Here is a 19,784-nt window from a genome sequence, read left to right as displayed (position 1 = left end):
TGTTGGGACCATTTCTTTTTATGCTATGTATAAACAACTTAGATGATGGAATAGGTGGCTTTGTTGCCAAGTCTGATACAAAGATTGGTGGAGGGGCAGGTAGTGTTGAGGAAACAGGTAGGATGCAGAATAGGAGAATGGGCAAGACAGTGGCAAGTGAAATGCAATGTTGGAAAATGCATGGTCATGCATTTTGGTAGTGGAAATAAACATGCGGACTGTTTTCTAAATGGGGAGAAAATCCAGGCATCTGAGATGCAGAGGGCCTTGGGAGTCCTTGTGAAGAACACCCTGAAGATTAACTTGCAGGTTGAGTTGGTGGTGAGGAAGGCAAATGCCATGTTAGCATTCATTTCAAGAGGTCTAGAATACAAGATCAAGGATCTGATGCTGAGGCTTTATAAGGCACTGGTGAGGCCTCACTTTGAGTATGGTGAACAGTTTTGGGCCCATATTAGAAAAGATGTGCTTGCATTGGAGAGGGTCTAGAGGAGGTTTACAAGAATGATTCCAGGAATGAAAGGGCTATCTATCATATGAGGAACGTTTGATGGCTCTGGGTTTGCACTCCCTGGAATTCAGAAGGATGAGGGGGGGATCTTATTGAAACCTTTGACTGTTGAAAGGCCTAGACAAAGCAGATATGGTAAAGATATTTCCCATGGTGGGAGAGTCTAGGACAAGAGGGCAGAGTCTCAGGATAGAAGAGCAGCCTTTCAAAACAGATACGGAGAAATTTCTTTAGCCAAAGGGTGGTAAATTTGTGGTATTAGTTGCCAGATGTGGAGGCCAGGTCATTGGGTGTTTCTAAGGCAGAGATTGATAGGTTCTTGATTGGACATGGCATCGTGTTACAGGGAGAAGGCCAGGAACTGGGGTTGAGGAGGAGGTAGAAAAATGGATCAGCCATGATTGAATGGTGGAGCACACTTGATGGGCCACATGGCTTAATTCTGCTCTTATGCCTTATGGTCTTAATGGTCTTATGGTCTAAAACTATATATTAACATGAAGGGCATAAAAATGTAAAACGTGCTGGAACTTTAAGCAAAATCTATAGTAAAAGAAAAAGGATTAAGGTTTGTGTCATTTTACTATGCTGCCTGACCTGATGAGTGTTTTAGCATTTCCTATTTTCACTTCAGATTTTACAGTTATGCAATTGCAAAGGAATTTGGTTAATTGGGACAACTGGTTATTTGAGACAATTCTTAAAGAACAAAGACTAATCACAAAAGTAGCCAGGATTCCCTTCATTTATTTGGGATACTTAATTGGGGGAGGAGACTGTTGTCAAACAGTTTCTAACCCGTGTCAGACGTGTACAGTTGTGTGACCATTAGACACTGCACCATGCTTAGAGTGAACAGGGTTTTAAATTGCAGCAGTTACATGCAAAAAGCAGTGATTTTTTTGTCACAGATGGCAAGAAACTAACAATAAGACAAATCAAAGCTGTTTTTCTCACTGCAGTTGTAAGCATTCAGTCTAGGAAATGCCAGAAACAGCCAGGAGTGAAAATGAAACAATTTCACTACTTCATCAAGTTAAGAACTACAAAGAATTTGAAGGAGTGGCATCCATTTTGAATGTTATAATAAAAATGAAGATTTGGAGGATACAGTAGTCGATAGCATTGTATGAAAGCAGCCCATTGTCTATACTAGGTGTCTACGCTAATTTTAGACCATAAGATATAGGAGCAGAATTAGGCCATTTGGCCCATTGAGTCTGCTCCACCATTTTATCAAAGCTGATCCATTTTTGCTCTCAACCCCAGTCTATCAACCTCTGCCTTAAATGTGCATAAAGACTTGGCCTTGACAGCTGCCTGTGGCAAAGAATTCCATAGATTCACCATTCTGTGGCTAAAGAAATTTCTTATCTCCATTCTAAAAGGACATCCCTCTATTCTGCGGCACTGTCCTCTGGTCTTAGACACACCAACCATCTTCACACATCCACTCTATTAATGCCTTTCACCTTTTAATAGGTTTCAATAGGACATCCCTCAGTCTTCGAAATTCCAGTGAATACAGGCCTAGAGCCATCAAATGCTCTTCATATGACACACTGTGTAATCCTGGTTTCATTTTCATGACCCTCCTTTGAACCCTCTCCAGTTTCAGCACATCCTTTCCAAGAGAAAGGACACAAAACTGCTCACAACACAAGTGAGATGTCACCATTGCATTATGAAGTCTCAACATTACATCCTTGCTTTTATATTCTTGTCCTCTAGAAATGAATGCTAGCATTGCATTTGCCTTCCTTGTCACAGACTCAACCTGCAAATTAACCTTTAGGGAATCCCAAATCCATTTGCGCCTCAGCTTTTTGTATTTTCTCTCCATTTAGAAAATAGCCAACCTTTTCATTTCTTCTGCCAAAGTGCATGACCAAAGACTTCCCAGCACTGTATTCTGGCATGTCTTTGCCCATTCTCCTAATCTGTCTTAAATCCTTATGTTGCCTCCCTATATCATCAAAACTTCCTGCCCCTTCACCTGTCTTCATATTACCTATCTTTGTATTGTCTGCAAACTTTGCAACAAAGCCATCAATTCCATCATCCAAATTATTGACATGTAATGTAAAGGGAACCAATCCTAACACAGACCCCCACGGAACACCACTAGTCACCGGTAGCCAATCAGAAAAGATTCCCTTTATTCTCACTCTTTGCCTTCTGCCTTTTAGTCTTCCGATCCACTCCAGAATCTTAATGATTCTTGAAAGAGCATTACTAATGCCTCTTTGGCCACCTCTTTCAGAACCTTGGGGTGTACACCATCTGTACAGGAGAACCGTCTCCCTAGTAATGGTAACTTCACACACTTCATGACCCCCCCGATACCTGGAACTTCCACCATACTGCTGGTGTTTTCCACGAAGACTGATACAAGATACTTATTCAGTTTGTCAGTCATTTCCTTGTCCCCCATTACTACCTCTTACGCAAAGTTTTCCAGTGGTCTGATATCCACTCTTGCTTCTCTTTTACATTTTATGTATCTGAAGAAACTTTTGGTATCCTGTTTAATATAATTGGCTAGCTTAGTTTCATGTTCCATCTTTACCTTCCTAAAGATATTTTAGTTGCCTTCTGTTGGTGTTTAAAAGCTTCCTAATCTAACCTCCTACTAATTTCTGCTCTATTATATGCTTTCTATGTGGCTTTTATGTTGGTTTTGACTTCCCTTGTTAGCCATGATTATGTCATCTTGTCTTTAGAATTTTTCTTCCTGTTTGGGATGTATATATCCTGTGCCTTCCAAATTGCTTCCAGCAATTCCAGACATTGGTGCTCTGCTGTCATCCCTGCCTGTGTTCTTTTCCAATCAATCCTGGCCAGTTCCTCTCTCATGCCTCTGTAATTTCCTTTTCTCCACTACAATACTGATATATCTGACTTTAGCTTTTCCTTCTCAAAACTCATGGTGCATTCAATCAAAATATGATCACTCCCTAAAGTGTTCTTTTACCTTAAGCTCTCTAATCAATTCCAGTTAATTGCACAGCATCCAATCCAGAATAGCTGATCCCCTAGTGGCTTCAACCATGACCTGGTCTAAAAGGCCAACTTGTAGCCATTCTAGAAATTCCTCTTGTTGGAATCCCACACCAACCTAATTTTCCCAGTCTACCTGCATATTCTCCTGTGACTTGTAACATTGCCCTTTTGACATGCATTTTCTATCTCCCGCTGTAATTTGCAGACCTATCCTTACTACTGTTTGGTGGTCCGTATACAACTCCCATCAGGATTTCTTTACCTTTGCAGTTCCTTCGCTCTATCCACAATGATTCAACATCTTCTAACCCTTTTTAATGATTTAATTTTTTTTTAACAAAGCCAAGCCACCCCTTCTGCCTTCCTTCTTATCATTTTAATACAATGTGTATCCTTGGAGATTAAGCTCCCAGCTATCATCTTCTTTCAGCCATGATTCAGTGATGCCTACAACAATATACTTGCTGATCTGTAATTGTGCTACAAGTTCATCAACCGTTTTCCGTGTACCACGCACATTCAAATATAACACAAGTTCTGTATTTACCCTCTTCGATTTTGTCCACGTTTTATGTTGCAACTCATCCTGCTGACTGCAATTTTGCCCTGTCATCAGCTTCTCCTTGCCAGGAGCCTCACTACACATTGCCTTTGTTTATAAACCAACTACCTCATCTTCAGCACTATCACTCTGGTTCCCATTCCTCAGCCAAACAACCCTAGCCAATCTGCTCATGAGGAGATTGGACCCCCTCAGGTTTGGGAGTAATCCGTCCATTTTGTACAGGTATTGCTTATTTACAGTCTAACCTTTTGCAGCTCATATGTTGACTGGTTGAATTTCTCCGTCAGTAACAATTAAGACCTCATATACACTTTTAGACTTCTGTAGTAGCATTGATAGTGTTCTAATTTGCTCTGTAATCCTTTTTAAATACTTTTATCTGTTACTCAGTTAAATGGTAGCTTGTATTTTTTTTAATACCTTTTTAACTATTACCATGAAACTTCAGCTAATTGGGAGAGCCATTTAATTGGACTAAGATGTACTGGTCCCAATTAACTGGAATCCACCCTGTTCAATTTTTAGAATTATTGCACTTCATGTAGAATGCTACAACCTAAACAAAATTATGTGAAGGCAATGTATCAGTGGCTTTCAAGTTTTCAAGTTATTATTACAATTCTAAACTCAGAAGTTGTTCTTAGAATAAAGTAAAATTGAATATTTACATTAGCTTAATTTATTAACAGTGCTAGGTTGTTTCTAATTTGTGTGTGTGTCACTCCAGTGTTAAGACCCAGTGTGATTAATAATCTGTCTTATCTACAGACATAACATGGCTATAGTACCAGTGGACTCCCGGTGTCAGTAAATCTGGGTTATTTACTGAAGGACATGAATTTAACTTGTTTTGTCTAATAGAAAGCTCATATCAATGTGGTTAAAACATTTGCTATATTATTGTGGTGACACTGGCATGCATTAAACACTGAATTGAACCCTTAATCATTAACATTTGCCCCTATAGGCAACTCTAGGCTGTTCAATGTGCCAACTTGGTATTCAGTTACTCTTTGAGATTTCTTTGGTAAATTCTGTGATGTGAATCAGCTCTGAGATGTGCCAATTCATTGTATAATTCAATATAATTTGCCTTCATCCTTGTAAGGAGTGACAAATTAGGCTGTAATGTACCTTCAAGGCTAGCATCGCCTCCTGATGTGGTCGTGTAGTTTTACTTTTTATGGATGACCAGCCTAATTCTGCCTTACCTGGCCTTAGAACTCATCACAAATAAACTTTAATACTTCGTTCTTTAAGGTTTGAGATTCTGACTTCAAGACAGAAGTAAATATTGATTAGGACTGAAGTGTAGAACATTACAGCATAGAAACAGGCCTTTTGGCCCTTCTTAGCTGTGCCGAACCATTTTCCTGCCTAGTCCCACTGACCTGCACCTGGACCATATCCCTCCATACCCCTCTCATCCATGCTCATCCATGTACCTGTCCAAGTTTTTCTTAAATGTTAAAAGTGAGCCCGCATTCACCACTTCATCTGGCTGCTCATTACATGCTCCCCACACTTCTCTGTGTGAAGAAGCCCCCCTTTAATGTTCCCTTTAAACTTTTCCCCCTTCACCCTTAACCCATGTCCTCTTGTTTTTTTTCTGCCCTAGCCTCAGTGGAAAAAGCCTGCTTGTATTCACTCTATCTATACCCATCCTAATTTTATATACTTTTGTCAAATCTCCCCTCATTCTTCAATGCACCAGGGAATAACATCCTAACCTATTCAACCTTTCTCTGTGACTCAGCTTCTCAAGTCCTGGCAACATCCTTGTAAACTTTCTCTGCACTCTTTCAACCTTATTATCTTTATCTTTTTCTCTTTGTTGTTTCCCTTTAACTCGCACTCAGGCATAGTGCTGTATGCTGAATTAGTATCCTAAATAGTGTCCAGTGCTCCCAATACAGCCTCCTCTAAATTGGTGAGACCAATCGTAAATTGTGGGACTGCTTCATCGAGCACCTCTGCACTATCCACCACAAGCGGGATGCATTTTAATTCTGATTTCCCATTCGTGCTCTTGACACGTTGGTCCATGGTCTCCCCTTGTGCCAAGATGAGGTCACCCTCAAGATGGAGGAGCAACAACTTACAATCTGTCTTGGTTGCCTGATCTGTCCAGCCTGATGACATGAATATCAATGTCACCTTCCAATAAATAAATTCTTTCTCTCTCCCCCCCCCCCACCCCCATTCCTCTATTCCCTGCTCTGACTTTTTACTGCTTCTCATTTGCCTATTACTTCCTCCTGGTCCCTTCCTCCTTTCCTTGGCCTTTCCCACCTGCTTGGCTTTACCTATCACTTTCAAGGAAGCCTCTTTCCCTTCTCCCTTCTGGCATCTTCCCCCTTCCTTTACAGTCCTGAAGAATGGCCTCAGCCTGAAACACTGACTATTCATTTCTACAAATGCTGCCTGACCTGCTGAGATCCTCCAGCATTTTGTGTGTTTTGCTGCAAGGGTATTCCAGACATCCCAATTTGTTTGTTTTGTTTTTGCATGTGATAGCACATTAATCTATCACATTAATTTCTCAATCTCATTGACTTAAGAATGTACTGAACATTTTTATAGATGATATTGCAAAGGTTGTCAGGAGTTATTCACTCTAGTCAGGATTGAGTTTGATTTGGCAGGAAATATTGAGGGTGCAGTGTTCATGGGATATTGCCACATCAGTCCCCTCCTGCAATAGACATTATTTGTCTGGGTACTGTAATACTGTGATTTTTACATACAGTCATTATAGAACTTATGTTCAAACTAGTATTTGAACTTGTATTTTGGTAATGAGTTCAAGCCAGCTGGGGTCTGTGATCTGGATAGTACTAGGCTTATTGGATCAAGTTCAAAGATGCCAATCAACCAGCATCCCTATTTCTGTCTGTAAGATTATTATTGGAGGGAAGTTCCAAAATCCAGCTAAAACCAAATACACTTTGTTTCTATGCCACACTAAGCCAATGCCATAACTTTCAGTCGGTGGTCGGCATTTCTTCCACGCTGGAGCCTGGCACATACTGGTTTAGAACCTGTTCAGATAAATATACAAGGATATAAAAAGTAATGACTAATGATAATTTGTGTTTCTTTATGTTTTCACACACTCAAGACAGGTTATAAACACATCCTTTGAGAAAATGGAAAAGAAATGTTTTTCATGGCGTTCTAGTTGTATATAATCAGTCAAATCACACATTTGAATTACATATACTTGTGAATTACTTAGTATCTATCACATTGATTTCATTAGTGGAATATTGTTATAAGATTACATTTGGAAGATGTTTATAGTGAAAATTGCAAGTTCTAGAATCTGAAATTTATGGTGTTATTAAAGACTGCAGCATTGATATCTACTTTTACATTAGAACTGGTTAATTTACAGTACTTCAGACAGAGTTTCATGCCACAAGCAAAATGAAGCTCAGAACATGTTATAGTTTTTTTAAAAATAAATTTGATCATTGTTGAATATAGCTTAGGCCAACATGAAGCATCTCCAATTTTTTTTTTCATTTGACTGCCCTCTTCCTCATTTGTCAATGCAGTTGACCTCAATTGCTCATTAAAACCTTTTTTAAAATGTTTCTGAATTCCATCTTGGGAGTTGTTAGTGACTCATGTATTTATGCCCTAAGGTTTGGTCTTGCGACTGGAAACTTAACTTTCTATACACCCTTTTTAAAATCTCCATGAACTCATCAAACCACCACCAACTCCATCCTTTCCTAAGGAAGAGAGCCACTGTCTGCTGAATGAAAATCAAAATAAAAATTGTATGTGCTAGAAATATGAAATTAAAATATAAAATGCTGGAGAAATGGCCTGTTTAAAGTCATCAGGCAAGATCAAAGTTTTTCTATTCAAGGTTTGCTTTTTGTTTTGATATTGCATTACTCAGTTTTTTGCGCAATTTCTAGAGCATCTGTGTTTTTGTTTTGCAGTTTGAAGGTTAAGCTTATTCACAGAGTCATGTTGGTAGTCAACCCAAAACTGTGTTCTTTAACTTATCCATTTAGAAATGAACATCAGCTTCCCTTATGGTCTGATTTAACTATTTTGTAATTCTAGTGATTTGTCTTTCTGTATGTTCAAACCGTTCTGTTCAGTTTTATTTTAAATTTCATTTACCAGTATTTTAGTGTTGGCTTTAAAGAAATGCTTAGGATATCAGGATGTGCCAAAGCATTTTAAGTACTCAATAATCACTATTGTAATGCATGGAATATGGCAATTAATTTCCATGCAGTGGACAGCAGTGTTGATGTAAGTATTACGTATGTACCAAGATACTATGTTGTAGGGAACCAAAAAGGTCTGGACTTAATGTCTGACCTGAAAGATGGTGCTTGTGGAAAAGGAGCCTCATTCAGTAATGCACCAGCGATAGGCCTAGATTTGTATCCCACTTTCTTTCTCACTCACTGAATGTCTCTACCAGTAGAACTGCAGGTGACATAGCAAATTAGCTTTATAATGTATTTGGCTTCATGTATTCTTTTTGTAAAAATAATTGACCTTCTAAGTCCTCGATTCTTTAAATAGATAGACCCATGCCAGATCAGCATTGCTCCCTGACCTTGAAGCAATGCTTAGCAGACTGCAGGATTCATCAAATTCTTCTGATTACAATGCCATTGGATCTAATCACATTTGAGTTATTCACTTTGAGAAATAGTGTCAGTTACATGCACCTTCAGGTATTCAATGCCAGTTAGGAGTCTTATCATAGTACACACTGGCATCCAGTACATTTTTGATTTGTCTGAATTTTGTTCCATTTTTACCTACTTACCAATCAGAAATTATGCTTCAAGTCTAAAATAGGATATACCGCCTGCTCATGATATTGAGAGAGGAGGTTACAATGGAGATAATAATGCAGATTTTCTGCTGCTTAGATTGACATTTGTTTTGCTGTTGCAGCCTTCTATGTTCAGAATCAGGTTTATTATCACTGGCATGTGTCATGAAATTTGTTAACTTAGCAGCAGCAGTTCAATACAATACATAATATGGAAGGAAAATATTAATAATAAATAAGTAAATCATTTGCAGTATACATATATTGAATAGATTAAAAATCGTTCCAAAAAACAGAAATATATTTAAAAAGTGAGGTAGTGTTCAAGGGTTCAATGTCCATTTAGGAACCTATTGACGAGGGTCATTTTGAAGAGGGAGAGGAAAGGGAATTGTTATATACCTGAACTTCTTGTTTGGATCATACTAAATTTTGTTGCATTATTTTACAGATTTTGATGCTATTACTGATCCTATCATGAAAGCAAAGATGGTAGCATTAAAGGGAATCAACAGAGTTATGGCCCAAAGTAACTTGGGAATGCCACCAATAGTAATGAACAGGTAAATATTTTCTTCTTCTTGTCACACCTCAATAATGCTACTATCATATTCATGGCAAAATTCACACATTTTGCACTTATTTGAAAAGTGAGCTCTTTAATACTTGAATACTCCTCCTAATCAAAATCCTCTCACTCAGCATCTTCTGGACGGCCATGGTAATGCTTTCACTGAAGTATTTACTCTTCCCAAAGAAAAACTTGAGTAAACACCTCTCTTTGTAATGCCAATAGTGTATTTCCTTGTTACATTATGTGCAGACCTATCCATTCTACGTGTCCTTGTATTCTACACTATGCGACCTGTGCGTTCATTTTTCACCCATGGTATTCTTTATTGTGTATTGTATTGTATGTATTCTTTATTCATAGTGCATAATCGGTATTACCAAAATGTAAAATATCTTTGACTTTTCAAATGCTCCCAATTATCCATAGTTAAATCTCTTTCCACATAAATTAATTAACTAATTGGTCTGTTTTGTTTTCCGTTCCCTCTTGGCAATGAGATCAACCTTGACGCCACCACTTGGCATTCTGCAACTTAAACCAGATTAACACATTTGTACTTCCAGCAGTGAAATATTAACAGTTGTGCAAACAATAAAACAAACCTCTTCCATTGTGAAGTGTGAAGCATTTCCTGCTCTTCATTTCATTTGTTGCACCTCTTCCTGACACAGCAACTTGAGTAAAGACACAGCTACACCCTGAAACAACTGTCATCAAAATCTGCTGATGCTCTGCCCTTAATTCCAGTCGAAGTAATTGCTATTGATCTGAACTTCTGTGCATATTAACTTGTCATGTATCAGTTAGCTTTCCGAGTAGGTAGAAAATTTAAGGATTGGTTTCACTATTAATACAAAGTCAAAGGGCTATAAACAATTATCATACAATTGTTGCCTAAGGTTTACTGAAATCATGCTGCTAGTACAATTTGAAAATTTACCTGTTAAAATATACAGTATATTTTACTACATATCTTTTACTTGCAAACTGGATTTATTTTATTTCTAATGTTATTCATTTAAGTCTGAGCTGTGATGATGTGAGAATTCTCAGTAGCTTATGCTTTGTGAAGGTGAAGTTTAATATAATACCAAAAATATTTTACAATATTGAGACATACAATCACAAGAAAGCACATTTGGAGTGTCACGTTTTCTTTCATAACATAAGAACATAAATAGGAGCAGGAGTAGGCCATCTGGCCTGCCGAGCCTGCTCCGCCATTCAATAAGATCATGACTGATCTGGCCATGGACTCAATTCCACATGCCTGTCTTTTCCCCGTAACCCTTAATTCTCCTACTCTGCAAAAATCTATCCAACCTTGTCTTCCATATATTTACTGAGGTAGCCTCCACTGCTTCATTGGGCAGAGAATTCCACAGATTCAGCATTCTCTGGGAAAAGTAATTCCTCCTCATCTCTGTCCTAAATCTACTTCCCTAAATCTTGAGGCTATGTCCCCTAGTTCTAGTCTCCCCTACCAATGGAAACAACTTTCCTGTCTCTATCTTATCCCTTTCATAATTTTATATGTTTCTATAAGATTGCTCTCATTCTTCTGAATTCCAGTGAGTACAGTCCCAAGTGACTCAATCTCTCCTCATAGTCTAACCCCCTCATCTCTAGAATCAACCTGGTGAACCTGCACCGCCTCCAAAGCCAATATATCCTTCTTCAAATAAGGACACCAGAACTGCACACAGTACTCCAGGTACGACCTCACCAGTACCCTGTACAGTTGCAGTGTGACCTCCCTGCTCTTAAATTCAATCCCTCTAGCAATGAAGGGCAACATTCCATTTGCCTTCTTGATAGCCTGCTGCACCTCCAAAACAACCTTTTGTGAGTCATGCACAAGCACTCCCAAGTCCCTCTGCACAGCAGCATGCTGCTATCTTTTTACCATTTAAATAATAATCTGCTCTTTCATCTTTCCGTCCTAAGTGGATGACCTTGCATTTACCAATATTGTACTCCATCTGTCAGACCCTTGACCACTCACTTAACCTATCTATATCTCTGCAAACTCTCCGTATTTTCTGCACAATTTACCATTTCACTCAATTTAGTGTCATCAGCAAACTTAGATATACTACAGTTGGGTCCCCTCTTCCAGATGATTAATGTATATCGTGAACATTTGCAGGCCCAGCATCGACCCCCTGCGGCACACCAATCACCACTGATTGCCAACCAGCGTAACATCCATGTATCCCAACTCTCTGCTTTCTATTAGTTAACCAGTCCTCTATCCATGCTAATACGTCTCCCCCAATTCTATGCATCCATATCTTATGGATAAGTCTTTTATGTGGCACCTTATCAAACACCTAGAAATCCAAGTAAATAACGTCCATCTGCTCCCCTCTATTCACTGTGCTTGTTGTATCCTCAAAGAACTCCATGCTAAGCTCTTGTATTGAAGAGAAACTTCAGTATTTTGTCAGACTGAGAGTAAGATGTTGGATTGCCTAAGATACTCTTTGCTCAATTTGTTTAGTTCTTTGCAGGTAGATTAGCATATCTTTGGGAGCAGCAAACAATCTGCAGGAAGGGTCCTGATGCAGGGTTTCAATGTGAAATGTTGGCATTTCATTTCTTCCCATGGGTGGTGTTTGATCTAGATTGTTCCTTGTTCCAGATTCAAGCATCTGCAATCTCTTGTGTCTAGCTTTGAGAGCAAGTTTTCTCTCTTTCCTGACCTTCGATTACATTAGTCAAAAGCCAGGTGTAATTTGTAGTATTTACATTTTGGCATGTAGTAACACGTTGCTAAGATACTTAGTGTTCTTTTTGTATCTACCAAAGTACCATTTGTTTATCAAAAGAATTGTATTCTTGTTCAGGTACTGCCTAAAATTTCTGCACAGGAGTGGATTTTCTTATAAAATTTGAATGAGTATTCAAATGAATCTGTATCTTTCTTTGTTAAGATGTTGATGCTATTCTCCTTCACATCTTCTGTTGTCACTCATAACCTCAAAAGCAAATACATGACTGTACTTCTTTCTTTGCAAATTGTAGAATGATTTCCTTTACCTTGGTTTGCAAGGAATGAAGCTGTATCATTGACTTTTTTCTTTTGAAAGTTTTGATGATCACTATATTTCATTCTCATCTTCCCCACTCTTAAGCCACACAGTTTATTTTGTTCCTAATGCTGTCTATACAAATCCTGACTATAGAACATAGAATAGTGCAGCACATTACAGGCCCTTCGGCCCACAATGTTGTGCCGTCCTTCAAACCCTGCCTCCCATACAACCCCCCACCTTAAATTCCTCCATATACCTGTCTAGTAGTCTCTTAAACTTCACCAGTGTTTCTGCCTCCACCACTGACTCAGGCAGTGCATTCCACGCACCAACCACTTTGAGTGAAAAACCTTCCTCTAATATCCCCCTTGAACTTCCGTCCCCTTACCTTAAAGCCATGTCCTCTTGTACTGAGCAGTGGTGCCCTGGGGAAGAGGCGCTGGCTGTCCACTCTGTCTATTCTTCTAAAGATCTTGTACACATCTATCATGTCTCCTCTCATCCCCCTTCTCTCCAAAGAGTAAAGCCCTAGATCCCTTAATCTCTGATCATAATGCATACTCTCTAAACCAGGCAGCATCCTGGTAAATCTCCTCTGTACCCTTTCCAATGCTACCATATCCGTCCTATAGTGAGGCGACCAGAACTGGAGACAGTACTCTAAGTGTGGCCTAACTAGAGTTTTATACAGCTGCATCATTACAATGCGACTCTTAAACTCTATCCCTCGACTTATGAAAGCTAACACCCCATAAGCTTTCTTAACTACCCCATCTACCTGTGAGGCAACTTTCAGGGATCTGTGGATATGTACCCCCAGATCCCTCTGCTCCTCCACACTAGCAAGTATCCTGCCATTTACTTTGTACTCTGCCTTGGAGTTTGTCCTTCCAAAGTGTACCACCTCACACTTCTCTGGGTTGAACTCCATCTGCCACTTCTCAGCCCACTTCTGCATCCTATCAATGTCTCTCTGCAATCTTCGACAATCCTCTACACTATCTACAACACTACCTACCTTTGTGCCGTCTGCAAACTTGCCAACCCACCCTTGTACCTCCACATCCAGGTCGTTAATAAAAATCACAAGAAGTAGAGGTCCCAGAACAGATCCTTGTGGGACACCACTAGTCACAACCCTCCAATCTTAATGTACTCCCTCCACCACGACCCTGTGCCTTCTGCAGGCAAGCCAATTCTGAATCCACCTGGCCAAACTTTCCTGGATCCCATGCCTTCTGACTTTCTGAATAAGCCTGCCATGTGGAACCTTGTCAAATGCCTTACTAAAATTCATGTAGATCACATCCACTACACTACCCTCATCTATATGCCTGGTCACCTCCTCAAAGAACTCTATCAGGCTTGTTAGGCACGATCTGCCCTTCACAAAGCCATGCTGACTGTCCCTGATCAGACCATGATTCCCTAAATGCCCATAGATCCTATCTCTAAGAATCTTTTCCAACAGCTTTCCCACCACAGATGTAAGGCTCACTGGTTTATAATTACCTGGACTATCCCTACTTCCTTTTTTTAAACAAGGGGACAACATTCGCCTCCCTCCAATCCTCCGGTACCATTGCCGTGGACAACGAGGACATAAAGATCCTAGCCAGAGATTCAGCAATCTCTTCCCTTGCCTCGTGGAGCAGCCTGGGGAATATTCCGTCGGGCCCTGAGGTCTTATCCGTCCTAATGTATTTTACCTTTTTAATGACCACGCCTTGGTTCACTTCACTACTACCCCTTGACAAATTAGGAAGATTAAACATGTCATCTTCTTTTTCCCTTGGCCTGTGACTCCTGTCTTTGTTCCATGAGATCTGAAGAGAACAAATTGATTGCAGCCTTGTTATGATTGTTAACTCTGTGAAAAGCTTCAGAACGCGTGTCTGTCATTAAGTACTGCCTGTTTCATTCCCATGATATTTCTTAACCTGTAATCATCTTTTTTTAAAGTCACCCATGCCTTTATTAGTTTTGTTGATCATACCAACTCGATAGCCCCTTTCTAAAGTCAGTTATGCTTGAAGATTTCCTTGCATTTCTAATTGTATTCTCCCATTTTGTTGCAGGTTTCCCTTTATGGGCCAGCAAATGTCAAGTCCACAGAATGGAGATGGTGGGCAGAATCCCATTCACCAAGGAGTTACCTCGGTAGTTATTTAACCAGATGTGATATGTTTTAAACAACATTGTCATTTTACTGAATTTCAGCAACTATTACCTTTTACATCCATCAAAGAATCATACTGAAACAGTTTTATTTTAATCCACATGATCTATTTGTTTAGTTCCACTCTGCATTTCTGGACAAAGTAATTATTTGACCTTTCTACTCATCAGAAGATTTAATTTTTTTTTTATTTTCCCTTTATTTGCAGTAAACTTGAATTCAGTTCATCAAATACCTCTTAAGCTTATCAGTTCCCTTTTAATGACATTGGCACCCCTTTGAATTTCATAATTTGAGTGATCATCTTTGTGAATTAATTTTACAATATTCTTGCATGTTGGATTTTGGGATTAGTGTTTTGAAGTAGTTCAGGAGGTCAAATACAGAGGTCAGTCAAGTCGGATGGGAATTAAAATGATTGGCAGTTGGAAGCTTGAAGTCTCTCTTACAGACCAAATACGTGACCACCTTGTAGCACCAGTATGTTTTGGCTCCTCCAATCTGTAGAGGAGACCACTTCTTGAGCTCCAAACACAGCTTCCTTCTTGCTGCTGCTTCCTTAAGGGAATTAAACCATAAGACATAGCAGCAGAATTAGGCCATTCAGCCCATCCAGTCCACTCTGTATTCCATCAATGGCTGATTCCAATCCCACTCAACCCCATAACGTCTGCCTTCTCGCCATAATGTTTGATGCCCTGACCAGTCAGGAAACCATCAAGTTTTGCTTTAAATATACCCATGGTCTTGGCCTCCATAGCTGTCTGTGTCAAAGCATTAAACAGATTCACAAATCTGTCTAAAAAAAATTCCTCCTCTCCTCTGTTCTAAAGGGTCAACCCTCAATGTTGAGGCTGTGCCCTCTAGTTGTGGACATCCCCACCATAGAAAACATCCTTTTCACATCCTTCAATATATCTAGTCTTTCAACATTTGGTAGATCCCCCTGCATTCTTCTAAATTCCAGTGAGTACAGGACTAAAGCTGTCAAACGCTTCTCGTATGTTAGCCCCTTGTTGACGATATCCTCCTGACTTTTCTTAATTCTATGCTTGTGTACTGAAAAGTGAGGCAAATTACAGCTCATGTGCTGGTCTATCTGACCTCCTACTCGGCCCTGGATTTGTCACTTAGTTCAGGAACAATGCATGGGGCACTCTCAAGAAAATCAACATGTGCAGTTAACTACTTTATTGTGTTTAATTGTTTGATTAATATTTCAGTGGGAATGATTTGATTTTAGAATTAGAATCATTTGATTTTAGAATCACAATGGCATAGCTAATGGAGCTGCTACCTCACTGTTCCAATGACCTGGGTTCAATCCTGACCTTCAGTGCTCTCCGTATGGAATTTGAACCTTCTCCCTATGACTGTGTGGCTGTCTTAAGTGCTCCAGTTCCCTTACAAATCCCAAAAAATGTGCAGTTTGTTAGGTTAATTGGGCTTTGTAAAATACTTTGTAGGATCTTGGTAAGGGAGGGAGGGAATATTGATGATGGTATGGGAAGAATAAAATGGATTGGGTGCAATTATGTAAAAGTTGATACTTGATGGTTACACAGATTGGTTTCATAATTGCATTTTTCTATGACTGTAATTATTCAAGCCTTCTTGAACTTTTCTTAAAGGCCATCGGAAGTATTCCAGGTGGGGTGTGTCAGGATACACTTCCAAAATTTCATTTGCCACTTGTAGGCTTCTCCACATCGAGGAGGACTTTGGTATAAAAGGGCAGATGGTCTTCCAGATCTGGGTTGGGTTAAAAATGGGCAGGAGTGCTAAGAGTACATACAGTCTTGCCCGCTGGTATTATTCTACATGACCATCTTCATGTATACTCTTCCTTGGACAAGTTTGCAAAGGCTCATTGATGCATGTCAAATTATTTCCCAGCAGGAGGAATGAAGTGGGGAGAGGTAAGTGAGCCATTATACAATAAAACAGCAAGTCACTAATTGAGTCACGTCCCATCAATCACCAAGAAATCTTTAAAAAGTTGAATGTGTCTCTAGTTTTCCTGTATCTATGGGGCTAATGTCTGATAAAAAGGAGAATGGGGTGAGAATAAGGACAGTAAAATAGTTTAAAAATAAATTTCCTAAAGTAACAATACATCTTGCTGTTGTGTGTGTGGTGGACTTGATTATATTAACTCAAAAAAAAATGTTTTCTTAATTGGTAGATTACTTCACCGCAAGAAGTATTAAAGTGTTTATATTTGGATTGTTTTCAGGATGGAAATTTGGCACCTCAAATGCAGCGACCAAACCCTCCATCTTTTGGTCCTGGTTTTATGAGTGAGTTACTGTCTTTAATTGAAATTTCTCTTAAGTTTATCCAACGATTCTTAACTGATAATGAAATTGATTGAGTTTTGCATCTAATTGATTTTTGACAAAAAATGTATTGGGCATTAATTCTGAAAATAGCTCAAAGGAGATAATTTGGGGAACCAATTATACTGTCTGAAATTGGTAGGTTTTAAAATGCTGCAAACTTGTTTCCATTCACTGGCTTACTTCCTTTTAATGCACCTGACTAACTAGACTCAAATTGAAAGTGCCTGTGGCTGATACTCCTGGAAGTAGAAGAACAACAGTTCAGTACAAACTAGATGGGCCAAAGGGCCTGTTTCTGTACTGCAGTGCTCTATTACTGTATGGTGTCTTTGGTGGGGAAGCTAAGCCAAGGACCCATCACTCTGTTCCTGCAACGTTAAAGGTCACAACTTAAAACAGAGCAGCGGCCTTTTTCCAGTGGGCTGGACGCTGGGGCATTTCTTCTATGGCCTGGTCAATTATCCGGGATGGCCTGTTCGGCAGCTAGTTGGAATGGTCTGCTCAGTGTTGGACAATGTCACCTTTGTCAGCGAGGAACACTCTATCCAAGGAGCGAACTGGTGCCATGATGTTGGAGGAAGGTCCATACACTGCCTTTGACCCATCAGAAAACTTCTTTTGAGTTGTTCTGGTCAGCATACTGGCAAAGCTCTGCCACCACTGACCTTTCATCTTCCCCAGCTCAGCCTGAACCTTACAATGGAGATGCTTCAAGCTGTCATGTTTTGAGATTGACTGCTTGTCACTGAGCCAGCTTACAAAGTCTTCCTGCTTCTGCTCAAGAAGGGTGACCATATCAGAGTTGGACCAATCCTGATGCTTCCTATTGGAGTGCCTAAGGACGGCACTTGCAGCACTCTACAGGGTGTCTCTAAGGACAGCCTATGCTGTTTCTGGGCCTGCTTCCTCAGGTAGTTGCTCAAGTTGTTCCTCCAGTTTGCTGATCAACTTTTCGTTGAAGCTGGGGTCAGCGAGCCATTTCATGGTCAGTTTCTGCTTAGTGTTGGCCTACTGGTGCCCATGCGTCCTGGTGATCTGAACTGACAGCTTGTTTCTCAGGAGGATGTGGTCAGTCCAGGAGTCTGCATCCCTCATTGCTCTGGTGATGATCACATCCCTGATGTCCCAGCGCCTTGTGACCACGTAATTAATCAGGTGCCAGTTCTTGGAGTGTGGTTGCATTCAAATTGCTTTGTGGATGTCTGGAAGCTGAAAGAGGGTTTTAGTTATTATTAGCCCATTTTCTACGACTGCACAGAAGGTGAATAGTAGCTGCCCATTTCAATTCTCCTTTCCAAGGCCAGTTACTTCCGACCAAGACTGATGGTCACTACCTACTCAGACATTAAAGTCACCAAGTAGCAGGATCTTGTCGTTTTTGGGGACAGAGCATAGTAGCTGGCCAAGTTCCTGGCAGAATGGTTCCTTCTGTTCAGAGGTGCGGGCCATGGTGGGTGTGTAGGCGCTGATCAGAGTCAGATGAGTCTTGGCTTTCAGAGGCAGCTTCATTACCAGTTGATGCCTCTGGGGAGAGACTCCAGGTTCCTGATGATTGTGGTCCGGATGGCAAAACCAACTCCGCCTTCTCTAGCCCCATCCTTTCCCTTGCCACTCCAGAAAAACATGTAGTCAGCCCCTACTTATGTGATTTCACCAGTCTCAGCCAGGCGTGTCTCACTGAGTGCTGCAATGTCGACATTGTACTTCTGAAGCACGTGTCCTACAAGTGCAGTTTGCCTCTCTGGTCTGTTACTAGTCTTGTTGCCCATGAATGTTCTGATGTTCCAGGCTCCAAAACACAGTTTACTCAGCTTTCTGGTTGTTCTTCTTTCTTTTGTGGTTTTTGAGGTAATTTGACCTCAAAATAGAAGTCCAGTCAGCTGCGGTATGTTGACAGGATACAGTGAGGCAAACTTTCTGTAGTTTACCTTTTCCAGACCCTTTTCCGTGAGGGGTGAGCAGTGCAGTCCCTGAAGAGGACTGCTCAGTCACCAAGGTGACTGCCGAACACTGTCCTTGCCTCGTGAGAAGAGAGAGACTATTCTGCCTTGGCCGCTTGAGTGGCCTGTGACTAATTGTTCCCAGCACCATCTTAAGCCTACCACTGTAACCACTCGCCCATCACCCCATGTTTTGAATTGGTTGTGGAGATTGGTCCCACCAAATCCTAGGTAGGAGGTGTATGAAGACTATGAATTGCTCAAGGGTCACGATCCCCATCTCGGTCCAGACGCTGATATCAAAAGGATTGCCAGGCATAACTTTTTGAAGACAGCTGAACTACAGGAGCTGCCAGAATGGTGTTGAATCAACATTTGACTGTCTTAGGGGCTCCAACTCCGGATTTCTTACTCAGGGTTTATTCCTGAAGCCTTTCCCATGATTGGGTATAGCCACAAGGCAGCAGAGGTTTTAAATCAGAGTTTTCCTTCTCCTAGGTATGCTGCCTTCCCAGGCTAACGAGCCCCACTTGCCTGAAGCAACTGGTTTTAAAGCGCCAGTGACCCACCTCCGCCCCTTTTCCTGTCAGTGTAAGCAGTTCCGCCATGTGAAGGCCAGGAGTTGGTCTTAGTTATCAGAGGCTAATTTGAGACTCACGCCATTGGGAGCACATAATAGATAGTGGGAGCTTATCCCCACTACCATCCCAGCTATGACAACCAAATTTCTCCCGATACAAACACGTCTTCAACAAGTTAATGATTTATTTAGTTCCTTGAGAGATTATCCTGAGAAATTGTTCAAATTTGCTTCAG

General features: G+C 40.4%; 1 protein-coding gene across 3 annotated transcripts in view; it reads left to right on the top strand.

The window, feature by feature from the left end:
* kmt2ca (lysine (K)-specific methyltransferase 2Ca) overlaps positions 1 to 19,784 on the top strand; it is a 479,075-nt gene that overhangs the window by 414,791 nt on the left and 44,500 nt on the right. For all 3 annotated transcript variants that reach the window (XM_059971838.1, XM_059971840.1, XM_059971839.1), the window contains 3 exons: positions 9,347 to 9,458; positions 14,586 to 14,667; positions 16,923 to 16,986. In XM_059971838.1, the coding sequence (XP_059827821.1) occupies positions 9,347 to 9,458; positions 14,586 to 14,667; positions 16,923 to 16,986 (258 nt within the window). The remainder of the gene's footprint in view (positions 1 to 9,346; positions 9,459 to 14,585; positions 14,668 to 16,922; positions 16,987 to 19,784) is intronic.

The sequence above is a fragment of the Hypanus sabinus genome, chromosome 6 (assembly GCF_030144855.1).
Source record: "Hypanus sabinus isolate sHypSab1 chromosome 6, sHypSab1.hap1, whole genome shotgun sequence".
Taxonomy (NCBI): Eukaryota; Metazoa; Chordata; class Chondrichthyes; order Myliobatiformes; family Dasyatidae; genus Hypanus; species Hypanus sabinus.
The sequence above is the reverse complement of the archived record's forward strand: the minus strand, read 5'-3'. Positions and strand labels throughout refer to the sequence as shown.